Source organism: Aulonocara stuartgranti, assembly GCF_965226115.1.
Source record: "Aulonocara stuartgranti genome assembly, chromosome: 3".
Lineage (NCBI taxonomy): Eukaryota > Metazoa > Chordata > Actinopteri > Cichliformes > Cichlidae > Aulonocara > Aulonocara stuartgranti.
In genome coordinates, this window is record NC_138941.1 from 7856734 (window position 1) to 7868334 (window position 11601).

General features: G+C 46.1%; 1 protein-coding gene and 1 long non-coding RNA gene across 2 annotated transcripts; one reads left to right on the forward strand and one right to left on the reverse strand.

The window, feature by feature from the left end:
* Nucleotides 1–2837: 2837 nt before the first annotated feature.
* LOC309702334 (putative nuclease HARBI1) lies at nucleotides 2838–4478 on the reverse strand. Its single transcript, XM_082527015.1, has 4 exons — nucleotides 3885–4478; nucleotides 3696–3808; nucleotides 3499–3610; nucleotides 2838–3418 (listed from the first exon to the last, which is right to left on the reverse strand). Exons 1-4 carry the CDS (start codon nucleotides 4315–4317, stop codon nucleotides 3036–3038), a joined length of 1041 nt encoding a protein of 346 aa, XP_082383141.1. The 5' UTR covers nucleotides 4318–4478; the 3' UTR covers nucleotides 2838–3035.
* A 1759-nt stretch (nucleotides 4479–6237) lies between these two features.
* On the forward strand, nucleotides 6238–9624 carry LOC309702537. Its single transcript, XR_014275602.1, has 3 exons — nucleotides 6238–6395; nucleotides 8491–8573; nucleotides 9048–9624. It is a non-coding gene; the product is annotated as an uncharacterized lncRNA (long non-coding RNA).
* Nucleotides 9625–11601: the final 1977 nt, after the last annotated feature.

Below are 11601 nucleotides of genomic sequence, written 5' to 3' on the forward strand. Positions count from 1 at the left end.
ACGGACTGGCCAGTATGGACCCAGCAGATCCACTCCGCTCCGCCATTAATAAACAGGGCGCTATTTTTGGTCGCCACGACCAGCAGCTTCAATCGCTCCAGGACCGCTACCAAGAGCTCAGTGACACTCGGGAACAGCTGCGAACCACGCCGCCCGATCCCGTGCCCCGCGGCGTTTCGCCTCCGCCTTTGGAGCCCTTCCACGGGAAGTTAGACCTGTGTGAGGGGTTCCTTTTTCAATGCTCCCTGTTCTTCAGCCGCACGCCACACGCCTTCCCCACGGATGCAGCTAAAATCTCCTATTTTGTAGGTTTGTTACGGGGACGTGCTTTAATGTGGGCTGAGGCCTATTTAACATCTCACTCCATTCGTGATTGCGATTACGATGATTTCCTGGCGGAGTTCCGGAGTACCTAGTCGAGTTTCGCACCAGAGCGGTCGCCGTGGGTTGGCCCGATTCAGCCCTCCGTGGGTTTTTTTTACGGTCACTAACCGACCAGATGAAGGACCAACTAGCTTTTCACGAAGAGACTAAATCCTTCGAAGAATTGGCTTCCCTCGCCCGGAAGATCGATAGACGCCTGCGGGAGAGGGATGCCGAGCGGCGGCTTAAACCTATGGGCTCCGTATTGCACCCCGGGATCCGTGTTTCTCCGCCCTCGCCCACGGCTGCGTGTGCGCGCTCTCCGTCGCCTCCCCCGCCCGAACCCATGCAGATCGGACGCTCTCGGCTTTCTCCGGAGGAGAGGGAACGCCGATTTCGGGCTGGAGAATGCCTGTACTGTGGGAGGCCCGGTCACCGCATCGCTGTCTGCCCGGTCCGCCCAAACGACCCGGCCCACCGGTAAGTCCGGGGATACGGGTGGGCAGCACATTAAGCACTACTAGACCCCGATTATTACTGTCCGTTACCCTCGTAACTAATAACCAGACCTTTACATGCTCCGCACTGGTAGACTCCGGGGCGGAACAGAATCTTATGGATGAGAGACTGGCTAAGAAATTAGCTGTGTCCCTCACGCCACTCGAGCCGCCCATCCCTGCGTCCACGTTGAATAATCAAGTGTTTGCTTATATCACCCACCAAACCGCACCTGTACAGTTAGTCACATCAGGGAACCACCAGGAGCAGCTGTCCTTTTTCACTTTTCCCGCTCCTGACACCCCGCTTATCTTAGGTTACCCCTGGCTACAGAAACATAACCCTCGCATCGATTGGGCCGGAAAGAGAATCGCGAGCTGGAGTGTGTTCTGTCTGGCGAACTGTTTGGGGTCGGCCGTTCCCTCCGCCTCAACGAAACGAAACTCAACCCCGCCACCCGCACCGGACCTCTCTTCCGTGCCCCCCGAATATCACGATCTTCGGCAGGTGTTCAGTAAGGACGAGGCGCTCTCACTACCTCCTCACCGTCCTTATGACTGTGCCATTGATTTACTCCCGGGAGCTTCGCTGCCCTCTAGCAGACTGTATAACCTGTCTCGCCCCGAAAGAGAAACCATGGAGAATTACATCCAGGAGTCGCTAGCGGCAGGACGTATCAGGCCGTCGTCAGGCCCTGTTTCAGGAAGCCGGTTTAGAAAACTCAGTGTGAAAAACGATACTCACGGTTGAGTAACCCCGAACTGTCCAACTCGGAATATTCCGTTTCAGAAAGGCTGATAACAATTAGTTCAGTCAACGCGGAGTTGCTTTAACCCCAAGTGAAGCGCGCGGACGAGGATACATAAAGCCCTGATTAGTGGAGCACAGATTAAGCGAGTCACCATGGAGACGGAGGGAAAGAAGGCGCGGTCAATGTATTTCACAGCGCTTGAGGCCGAAATTCTGATGGCAGCATATGCCGATAACATGCAAATTCCGCGGAAAAAAGTAACACAGCCACAGCTGCAAAAGACAGGGAGCATGCATGGCAAAACATAGCCGACAGAGTCAATGCGTGAGTGTTAATTTAAACATTGATCGAGGGATTTCCACCCATTTAACACGTTATTTTATCATATGTTATTTTATTTGTTATTTTATACATTTTATTTTGTGACGTGATGTGAGCGCAGGTGCAACCCAACAGGCCCCAAACGTGCCTGGCAGCAAGTAAAAATGAAATATAAAAATATAGTCCAAACAGGTAAGGTGTAATTGTATTATGAGCCATAGTGCTTGGTCTGTTTGTCCGATGTAAATCAATTGCAGTTAGAGGCTACATTAATTTTCTTTCTGTAAGCACTTATTGAAATTATCTGAGCACATTACAAGTACATATTTGCTTACCCTGTATGCTCAAATGTGGCCCGTTATAGCCAACAGAAAAAAAGCGGAGGCCCGAAAAACAGGTGGGGGTCCTCCACCACCACCACTCACAGAGGCTGAGCAGTTGGCCCTCAGCCAAAACAGTGGGCGCCCTGTGGCCGAAGGCATCTCTGCGGGGACATCCTCTGAGGCAATAACCCCGCAAGACACAAGTGCCTACATAAGGGGTAAATTCAAAATAATACATGATGTGCATACATCCTTTCTTCACAGTCACCTTTGCAGTGCGACTCATTCATTTGATAAACTCTTTACCATAATGGATTATTTTGTAGTGAAGTTATTTTCCTACTGATTTTGCCTTCCCTCAGTCTTGGTTGTCTTTGAGAGCATAATGACAATGAAGTGTAAGGTGATTGGTATGTTTGTTAATTGCCATTTGGTCCCTTGTAAGTTATAAGTGACCTGTATAAACCTCATATTCTATCAGTTGATGGTGGTGGTGTACTGCATCTGGTGCAGCCTCCTGTTGAGCCAGACCAACATGCAGTTGTGAGTAATAATCCACAGATTATATGAGTTTACAGTAGAACAGCAATGTTGTCTATTTCTTTACTACAGGAAAATAATGAAGAAACATTGACAGCTGTTACAGAGGAGGAAGCAACAGAGACACTTTATGAGGTTTACATCTTTTAATACTTTGTGTACAGGAAATACAGGCGACCAATAAAGCCAGTTGAACAAAAAATCTGTTTATTCTTCTTTCAACATGTTGAGATGATGGGTCAAAAGAAATGATTGTGACATATGGTGTCTCTGACTGCACTTCCATCTTGTATGTCCGTGGGAGGGTCAGGATGTTCATGGTTTGGATCACTGCTGATGTTTGGTTCAGAAGGACAGTGTTCTCCTCTAATTGTGGCAATGTTGTGAAGAATCACACATGCCACAATAATGTCACATGCCCTTTCTGGGGTGACCCTGAGTCTTTGCAGGCACTGGAACCGGGCCTTAAGCATTCCGATAGTCATTTCAATTCTGGCTCTTGTCCTGCAATTAGCCAGATTATATCGCTGCTGTGGGCCCGGTTCAGGGTCAGGGTAAGGGGTAAGCAAATAGGGTAAACATGGATACCCCCTATCACCAAGCAAGTAGCCAGTGAACTCTCCTAAGACAGAAGGATACACTTCAGTTCAAATGTCCCTGAAGCAATTGGTCTTTATATATTTTAAAGTATTCTCAACTCACCATGTCCAAATTTTGTGCTCAGTGTACATTCACGGAATATTTGTGAGTCATGGACAGAGCCTGGCCACTTGGCTTCCACATTTGTGATAATGTTGGCAGCATCACATATGATCTTCACAGTGCAGAGAACACAAATTAGCATCCATTACTATAATGAAATAATTTGTTAGTTTGACATGCTACAGGGAACTATGTACCTGCACATTAATGCTGTGGAAAGACTTCCTGTTCACATAGTCTCCTTCATTTACTGAAGGAGCAATGATTGGAATGTGAGTGCCATCTGTACAGCCAATCACGCCTGGGAACCCTGAAAATAAATGTAAAATTTAAGTAGTAGTTCAAGTATCACCACATCATGAATTAAGTTTCGTTCATCCTGATACCTGCAATTTTGTGGCATCCCTCTTTGATAAATCTTGTGGGTCTATGACCGGGGAACACCACAGACGAGTGCAGGAGACGTTTCAGTGCAACTGTAACATTCCTGACTGCCCGACAGACGGTAGCCTTGGAAACGTGCTCAGCGTCACCAATATTATACAGAAAGCTCCCGTTTGCAAGAAACCGAAGTGCAATACAAATAATATGCAATGAACTGAGAGCATGTCCGCGATGTGTCACATGCGTAATATATGGCCTGAGGATGTTATCCAAATAACTTATAGATTGTGCTGAGAAACGGTAACGTTCGCACAGAAAATCATCAGGAAATGATAAAATGTCCAAACGCACTCTGATCACTCTCTCCCGGCGGAGAGCTCTGCGGAGAATTTGGGCTTCACGATCTACTGGCTCTTCAAGGAAGTGGCACGCCATGTCCGACACTTCCTACTGTCAGGTTTCCGACAAAGGGGCGGAGACAGTCAGGGTTAGTTGTAGTAAACCTGCTAGGGGGCAGGTTAGCTTCACGGCGTGTGTCGTCATAGTGACTCACTCAGGCTGCAGCTGAACTCGCTTTGTGAAACCGAAAACCCAGAGTTTTCGTTAACTCAGGGTTTACTTACTCAGTTTTTCCACTAAACCGGCTTCCTGAAACAGGGCCCTGCTGTTCCCCAGCTGCCCTGTAGGTTTGTGCTTTGACCTCCAGAGGGCGACAAATCAGCACAGACAGAGAGCTCCATTCAAACTTTGCTGCCATCAGGAATAATTCTTCAAATATAATCATCAGTGTTTGAGCAGTTATGATATCAGGGACAATCTAGACATGTGTGACAATACTGAACATGTCACATGACACACCTCAAACGTCATGTGATCCACTCTCAGTCTGCACTTTCATTCATGACTTCAACAGGTTGAAATGAGCTTTGAAGAAACATTCAGTGAAATAAATCTTTCATGGATTCATGTGAGCAGCAGATGAACTTTACAAAGAATCAGTGGATTTATCTTCTGTTTTAGATCAACTTTGATCACTTCGAGCCATCTTAAGTCCGTTTGTTCTTCTCACTCACTAACGTCTCGTATGATTTCAGATCCCTGCTGTTCCCCAGCTGCCCTGTAGGTGGCCTCAGTGTGTCTCACACCATTTACAGATGATTACAGGTCGTTTACAGTTCAAACAGGTCCAACATAAGAAATATGCAGAAAATATCCTGCTATAACAGTTTGGGTCAAAGTGCAGATGTTCCAGATGTTCTGAGTCTGTCTGTGTTTCATGTTAACATGTAGATGTTGGACCAAAGTGAAGCTTTTTGATGTGACAGCAGGAATGTGAAGTGTAACTCTGAGCTGTAGGAAATGAAACTAAACGGACTTTTTCTCCTTTATTTATAGGAAAGTGTAGGAGAGCAACAGATGAACAAGCGTTACTGTAACAGGAAACATCAGAGGACCTGTATGTTCATCATCATCACTGTTTCCTTGTTCTGTCACAAACACACACTTCCTGCTCTCTCTCTGATGGATCTGATTGGCTGTTTCATTCACAGGAGGTCAGGGCATCACACAAACAGCTTTAACTGCACAACGACACACTTTAAATCATCTGCAGACAAACCTGTGTGTTTGATTTATGAAGAAATAATAAAGACGTGTGTACAGCTGTCCATGAAGCAGCTTCTCACACAAACTCTGACACTTCAGCCACTTTAATTCCTGCAAAGCTGCGTAATAAAGAGCTGTGACTGCTATGAGCTGCTGATGATGACTGCATGAAGCTCTCAGCTGAAGCTTCTTTCATTTATTTTAATGTTAATGTCGCCTTTTTAAGCCTGTGTGAGGATTTTAATGACACACATTAAAGGAGCTTCTTTGATTAGAACCAAATTCATGTTGATTTTCAGCCTGAAATGATAAAAACTTTAATAATTCTGTTTATAATCATCAACCTGGAGACTAATGAAAAGTATAATAGTGAAAGAAAGCCTTTATTATTTGAGTAATGCCTGAATCTGCTCAGAGACGGAGACAACACAGAGGTGTTGATGACAGTTTGACATTAACTGAATTAAAAACAAAGTGCTCTTATTGTGAAAATCTGCCTCCTACTTCTTTAAATCGTTTTTATGTATTTTTTAACGTCACAGTGAAACATTGAGGCATTAATCTGACACAGTTTGATCAGCAGCTGTGTTTTCACTGACGTTTCACTTTGATTTGTTCAGACTGAGCAGAGAGGATCGGTTCTCTGTGTGCGCACTGCTGAGAAACACAAGCTCATTTCTGCTGTTTCATGAAAAGTGTTATGGAGGAACAAGAAGTTCAGCCTCTAAACTCTCAGCGTGAGGACTGAGTGAAGAGTTTCAGAGCAGAGAGTTTTGGCTCACAGCTTTTAGCGTCTACACAAAGAGACGATTACGCACTTGATCTGAGAACATCTCCACCTCCTACAAACAAACTCTCCTACGAGCAGCTGTCACAACCACAACAGGCAGAAGACTGGATTTCTTCAGGTCAGATTTCATGCAGTTTGCATAAATTGTGTGTCACAGACTTTGTAGTTCACATTTGTGTGACTCGTTTAAATCTTCTCCTCCTGAAAGTGAAACTCTTACAAACACATCAGGCCACAACCTGCTGCAGGTTAATGATTGATCTGAAGGCAGCTGACCTTTGAGCAGGAACTTGTGAGTCTTTTATTGTGTTTAGCACTGCCAAGTGCTGGCCTCTGCTTCCACCATCACATTTACACTGGTAGGTTCAGCACTGCTGCCTGCTTCAGACTGAATCCAGCAGCACAAAGACACAAGTTAATAAAATCAGCATCTATTCCTTTATCACTGCTTTGTTACAGAGGAGAACAACGCTCCAGTAACGCGTAATCCCATTATTTTTTTGAAGTAACGAGTAAAGTAAGGGATTACTATTGCAAAAACAGTAATTAGATTACCGTTACTTTCCCGTAGGAACGCTGCGTTACTGCGTTACTAAAACCGTGATTTTTTTGCGAGAATGTCTCACGACAGTGACGTAAGCGAGTGCGACGTTAGTGACAACAGCTGTGTGCAGATCAACAATGGATCACATATCGAGTGCAGAGAGAGTATGAGCGTGCAGCGTTTAAAGCGTGGAAGTACTGACCTTACTTTGAGTTTGATTCCATAAAAAGTGACAAAAACATTAGTGTCCGCTGTGCGTGGGAAGAAAACTTCTTTTTACAGCGAAAAAACCCCTAAACTTCCAACAAGCACCGAGTAGCTACGACGTAATGGGAAACTCACAGAGAAACTCGCGGATTCTTCCACTGACCGCGGCACACCTGCACCAGGGTAAACCTCCGCCTACCCCACTCCTGCTTTACAGGTGAAAATAGAGCAACAGGACCGCTGAGTCTTTGACTTTATTTATTTTCTGCTGTGTTTTACTTGCATCTATTTGAAAGACTGAGTGTAAACACACAAAATATTTTATTTTATGTGCTGGAATGTGCAGAAAATAGGTTTAAATGTTAAACTCATTTCTTCCAGTCAGAGAATGTTGCAGATAATTAAATGTTTGCTTGATGCATAAAGTTAAAAGATTAAATCTAATAAAACAAGTTTTAAAAAGAGACTTTTCCATTTGATTACATTTTGTATGATGGATTATGCAGAAAAAGTAGAATTGGGCAGAAAGATCTATCGCTTTATCACCTACTCAGGTTGGAAATCGTGTTTTTAAAAAGTAACTAAGTAACTAATTACTTTTGAAAATAAGTAATCAGTAAAGTAACAGGATTACTTTTTTTGGGAAGTAATTAGTTACTGATTACTGTTTTCAAGTAACTTGCCCAACACTGGACAGAGTGTTGGCTTCATCACCGACACACGTCACCACATCAGGAAACAGCTGGTTCAGTGAGTATTTAAGGTTCACTGCAGACAAACTGGAGAAAAACGAATCACATGAAACATTTGTTACTGGTTTCTGACCTCGTCGTAGAGACTCACATACCTGTGTTCTGCTATCAGTGTGATCACATGTGCTGGTACAGTTTGCCAGGTTGACCCATGTAACCTCCACTATCCTGTAGACGTGGGATATGTTTCACATATGGATCGCTTCATTACTCGACTATGACTGTGTGCTTCACAGGTGCTTACTGAAGTGCTGCTTTACACAAAACCAGACAGTAAAAATAAGAACTGCAGGTCCAGACCACAGGTTTATGTGTTGATAATGATGATGTGCAGTCACTCATTGTCACAGGATACTTCCTGCAATGATGCTACAGGTCACGCAGTTCTGCAGAAGTGGAGGAAACAGATGCTTTTCCTAACAGAGACACTTTAATGACTTAAAGAATCTAACTGACACACAAACCTCAGTTTGTCTGACATTCATGAGAGTAAACTGCTCCTGAATGTTCTGTTAGTTCACTGGATGTTCACCTGACTTCAAATGTAAAGATCCCTGAGACAAACTCTCACGAGTTCAGCGGCGACGCGATCGCACAACCAGCCGCGACATTAAAGCCCGACGCGCTCACTACCTTTGGTTACAGCGCTCCACTCTCAGCTCACACGACATACACAAAAATAATGACGCTGGATGCTTCTGTATCCTCAGAAACACCAGATCGCTGTTCACGAGAAAAGGATGGAAACGGAGTGAGACATCACTCCCGGCGGACACACAAACACTGTGCTAAGGTTTGTTTCAAAACGGAGCTCCTGGGTTGTGTAGCTGCTGAGCGAGCAGGTGGCACACAAAAACGCGCTGTCAGGAATCATTACATCGAGACTGACAGGACGTCACTGGTACATAAACACTGATCTGTGGTTTACTGACAATGTTCTCAACAACAGACGCACAACCCTGGTTTGGTCTGGTTATTTGTGTTGTACGGTTTCGTTAGTCTGACGTGATATTAAGACGAGCTTTTAGGGATGTCAGCAGAAGGATTTCACGTGCTGAGGTCATATTTATGAATCAACCTGAACAGCTAATACTTTACCTCTTTATTTTATAACACATATGAACACGTTATAGTAGATTTGTGCAATGTGTGTTTCACGTCTTTATGGGCGTATAGATCTGTAAACAGGCTGATGGGTGTGTGTCTGTTTATTGTAGTGGTGCAGAAATGTTAAAAATGATGATAATAACAACACTTCTCACATCAGGCTACAACACAAACCTCCTGATAGCTGCAAACACCAAAACCCCCAACGACAGGCACACAAAGAGCGAGCAGGGACCCACCCTGACAGCATGTGAGCCTCCTACTACGACTCACTGTGGAGCAACACAACACCAGGAGACGGAGGATATGAGAGAGGATACAGCTGCTGTGGGGGAGCAGCCACACACTCCACAGGAGACGACGGGGTGAGAGTTCGGATGGTTCGGTGCTCCTAACATCATGTGGACGCTCGTCTGCACATAAACAAACCTCACCTAACCCCACCTCCTTTCTCTTTTTGCAGGGTGGGGTGCTCCATCCTTACACACTTTGCACCACGTGGCGCTCCATCTATTCGTTTACCTTCTTGGGTCTCTTCCTCCTCTGTCCCAGCCCATTGAGCCGATTGCTGGGGTCCAGCCTGTAGTGGGAGTGGCTGTCCTCGCTCATCCTGTCCCCGTCCACTCCGGGTTATTCCTTTCTTCTTTCTGTCCTCTGAATCGAGCTGACCTCTCTCCTCTCTGGTCCTCGCTCTCTGAGCCGGCGGAGCATGAGAGAGAGGAGTGGTTGGGGAGAGGGAGGGGAGACGAGGGAGGGAGGGAGGGAGCACAATGGTGTTGCCATGGCAGCAGCTGCCACCAGTGTTTATCTGGAAACGTCGCTGGCAAACCAGAATAGTTGCCACACGTTGCCACACTCGCACACTCGGCAGCCACACGTTTGTGTGCGACCTGCCCGTGGCTTCCTCGTTACAGACACACCGAGAGGAAACGCTCAGACACAAGGGCCGAACATGAACGAACACTCGTGTGTGGGAGGAACAGGGCACAGACTCCACGCCGTCGTTAAAGATGGCGTGTGTGCTAAACGGAGCTGTGCGCTGATCGATTAGTCAACTGAAAAAAACAAAGGAAGCTGTCTGGATGGAGTTTGCTGCTCCCACTAATCAAAGAGATGCATCACAGCTGGAGCTGATTGATGCACGAGCGACCGTTTGCACCACCGACTCCACGCTTGTGTTTCCTTTCTGCACCATGTTGTTAACACTGACCCCACACTGTGTTCATGAGCTAAAGAAATCACGATGATTGATTGATTTCACTGACTCGTCTGCACAAAGCATTTTGTAGGTTACAGCATGAAACGACTGTAATCTCCACATTTACACTCACAGTTTCTGTTTTATTCTCAAACTGATCAATAACAGCTTTCCTGTGTAACAAACACACAAAATAAAACAACTGTACCACCAATCAAACACAAGGAAAATAAATGATATTGTGAGTTCAGCAGTGGGTCTGTGACCGGTGTGAAAGAGGACGATAGATGAGTGGGTGTTTGTAGAAACAACCTTTGTGATTTAAATGTGAGACAGCAAAGCGTCAGACAGAAGCCTGAGCTGAATATTTCCTGTGATATGAAGTCACCGTGTTTGGGTCGGTCAGTCGACTACTACTCAGTGAGTGTCCCACACACACACAGACCCACACAGACCCACACACACACACAGACCCACACAGACCCACACAGATCCACACAGATCCACACAGACACACACACACACACACACACACACACACAGACCCACACAGACACACACACACACACACACACACAGACCCACACAGACACACACACACACACACACACACAGACCCACACAGACCCACACAGATCTTAATGATGGCCTCAGGCTTTGAGCTCCCACTAACAGCAGGTCATAGCAGCATCCCATTAATAGTGATGAAAAATGCAGCTACAGCTGCTTTTCCACTACTGGAAGTTAATCAGGTCAAAGCTGGAGCTTCACCCTGTTCAGACTGAACCATGTGAGCCGGCCTCGCTCCACAGAGGACGCCTCCAGGACAAGCGTGGGCTCCATCGAGGCCCACAGCTGCTGTGACATCGTGGACGTGTTCTTCAGCTTGTTTTTCAAACAATCTCAGCAAACGTGCCAAAATCATGTTCAGTGAGACTCTGTGGCACACAATCCAAAAACAAAGAAGGCTAAAGGACATGCTCTGTGTGACCCACAGTCGTGGCTCAAATGTGGGACTGTGGCCTGGTGTGACCTGAACACTGTGGGAACCTGAGGGGCAGAGAAACAGAGTCGAGTAGAGTCGAGTAGAGTCAAGTTGAGCTGAGGCAGTTATGTTCTACTGGAAAAGAGGCGACTGTGGCTCAGGACGTCAGTCGGTAGTTCGATCCCCGGCTGCTCCAGTCTGCGTGCCAAAGTCACCTTGGGCGGGATACTGGCCCCTGTTGCTGCCAGTGCTTTTATTAGATGCTCTGGAACTGGTTTAGTGCTTAGGGAGGGTAGAAGAGTGCTGTATAAGAACCAGTGCATTTACCATTACTCTGTTTGCCAGTTTGCTACGGTCACCGGCGGTTTGTACAGAGGACACAGACCTGTATGTGAACAGATAGGGAGAGTGTTCAACTCCAGAGGAAAAGTTGGTTTAAGGTGCTGCATGTTCCACATGTGCACTGCACATCTGCAGCTAGTAGCTGAGGAGTGGTTTCCACGCACGCGACGTCCATACCCCCTCTGTCTT

What these genes read in the sequence shown, in the direction of transcription:
- LOC309702334 (XM_082527015.1), bottom strand. Translation starts at nt 4,317, where the DNA reads ATGGCGTGCCACTTCCTTGAAGAGCCAGTAGATCGTGAAGCCCAAATT. An exon ending in TCCACAGCATTAATGTGCAG is followed by an intron (nt 3,611 to 3,695) that starts GTACATAGTTCC and finishes TGCACTGTGAAG; the next exon opens with ATCATATGTGATGCTGCCAA. An exon ending in GAGCACAAAATTTGGACATG is followed by an intron (nt 3,419 to 3,498) that starts GTGAGTTGAGAA and finishes CTTCTGTCTTAG; the next exon opens with GAGAGTTCACTGGCTACTTG.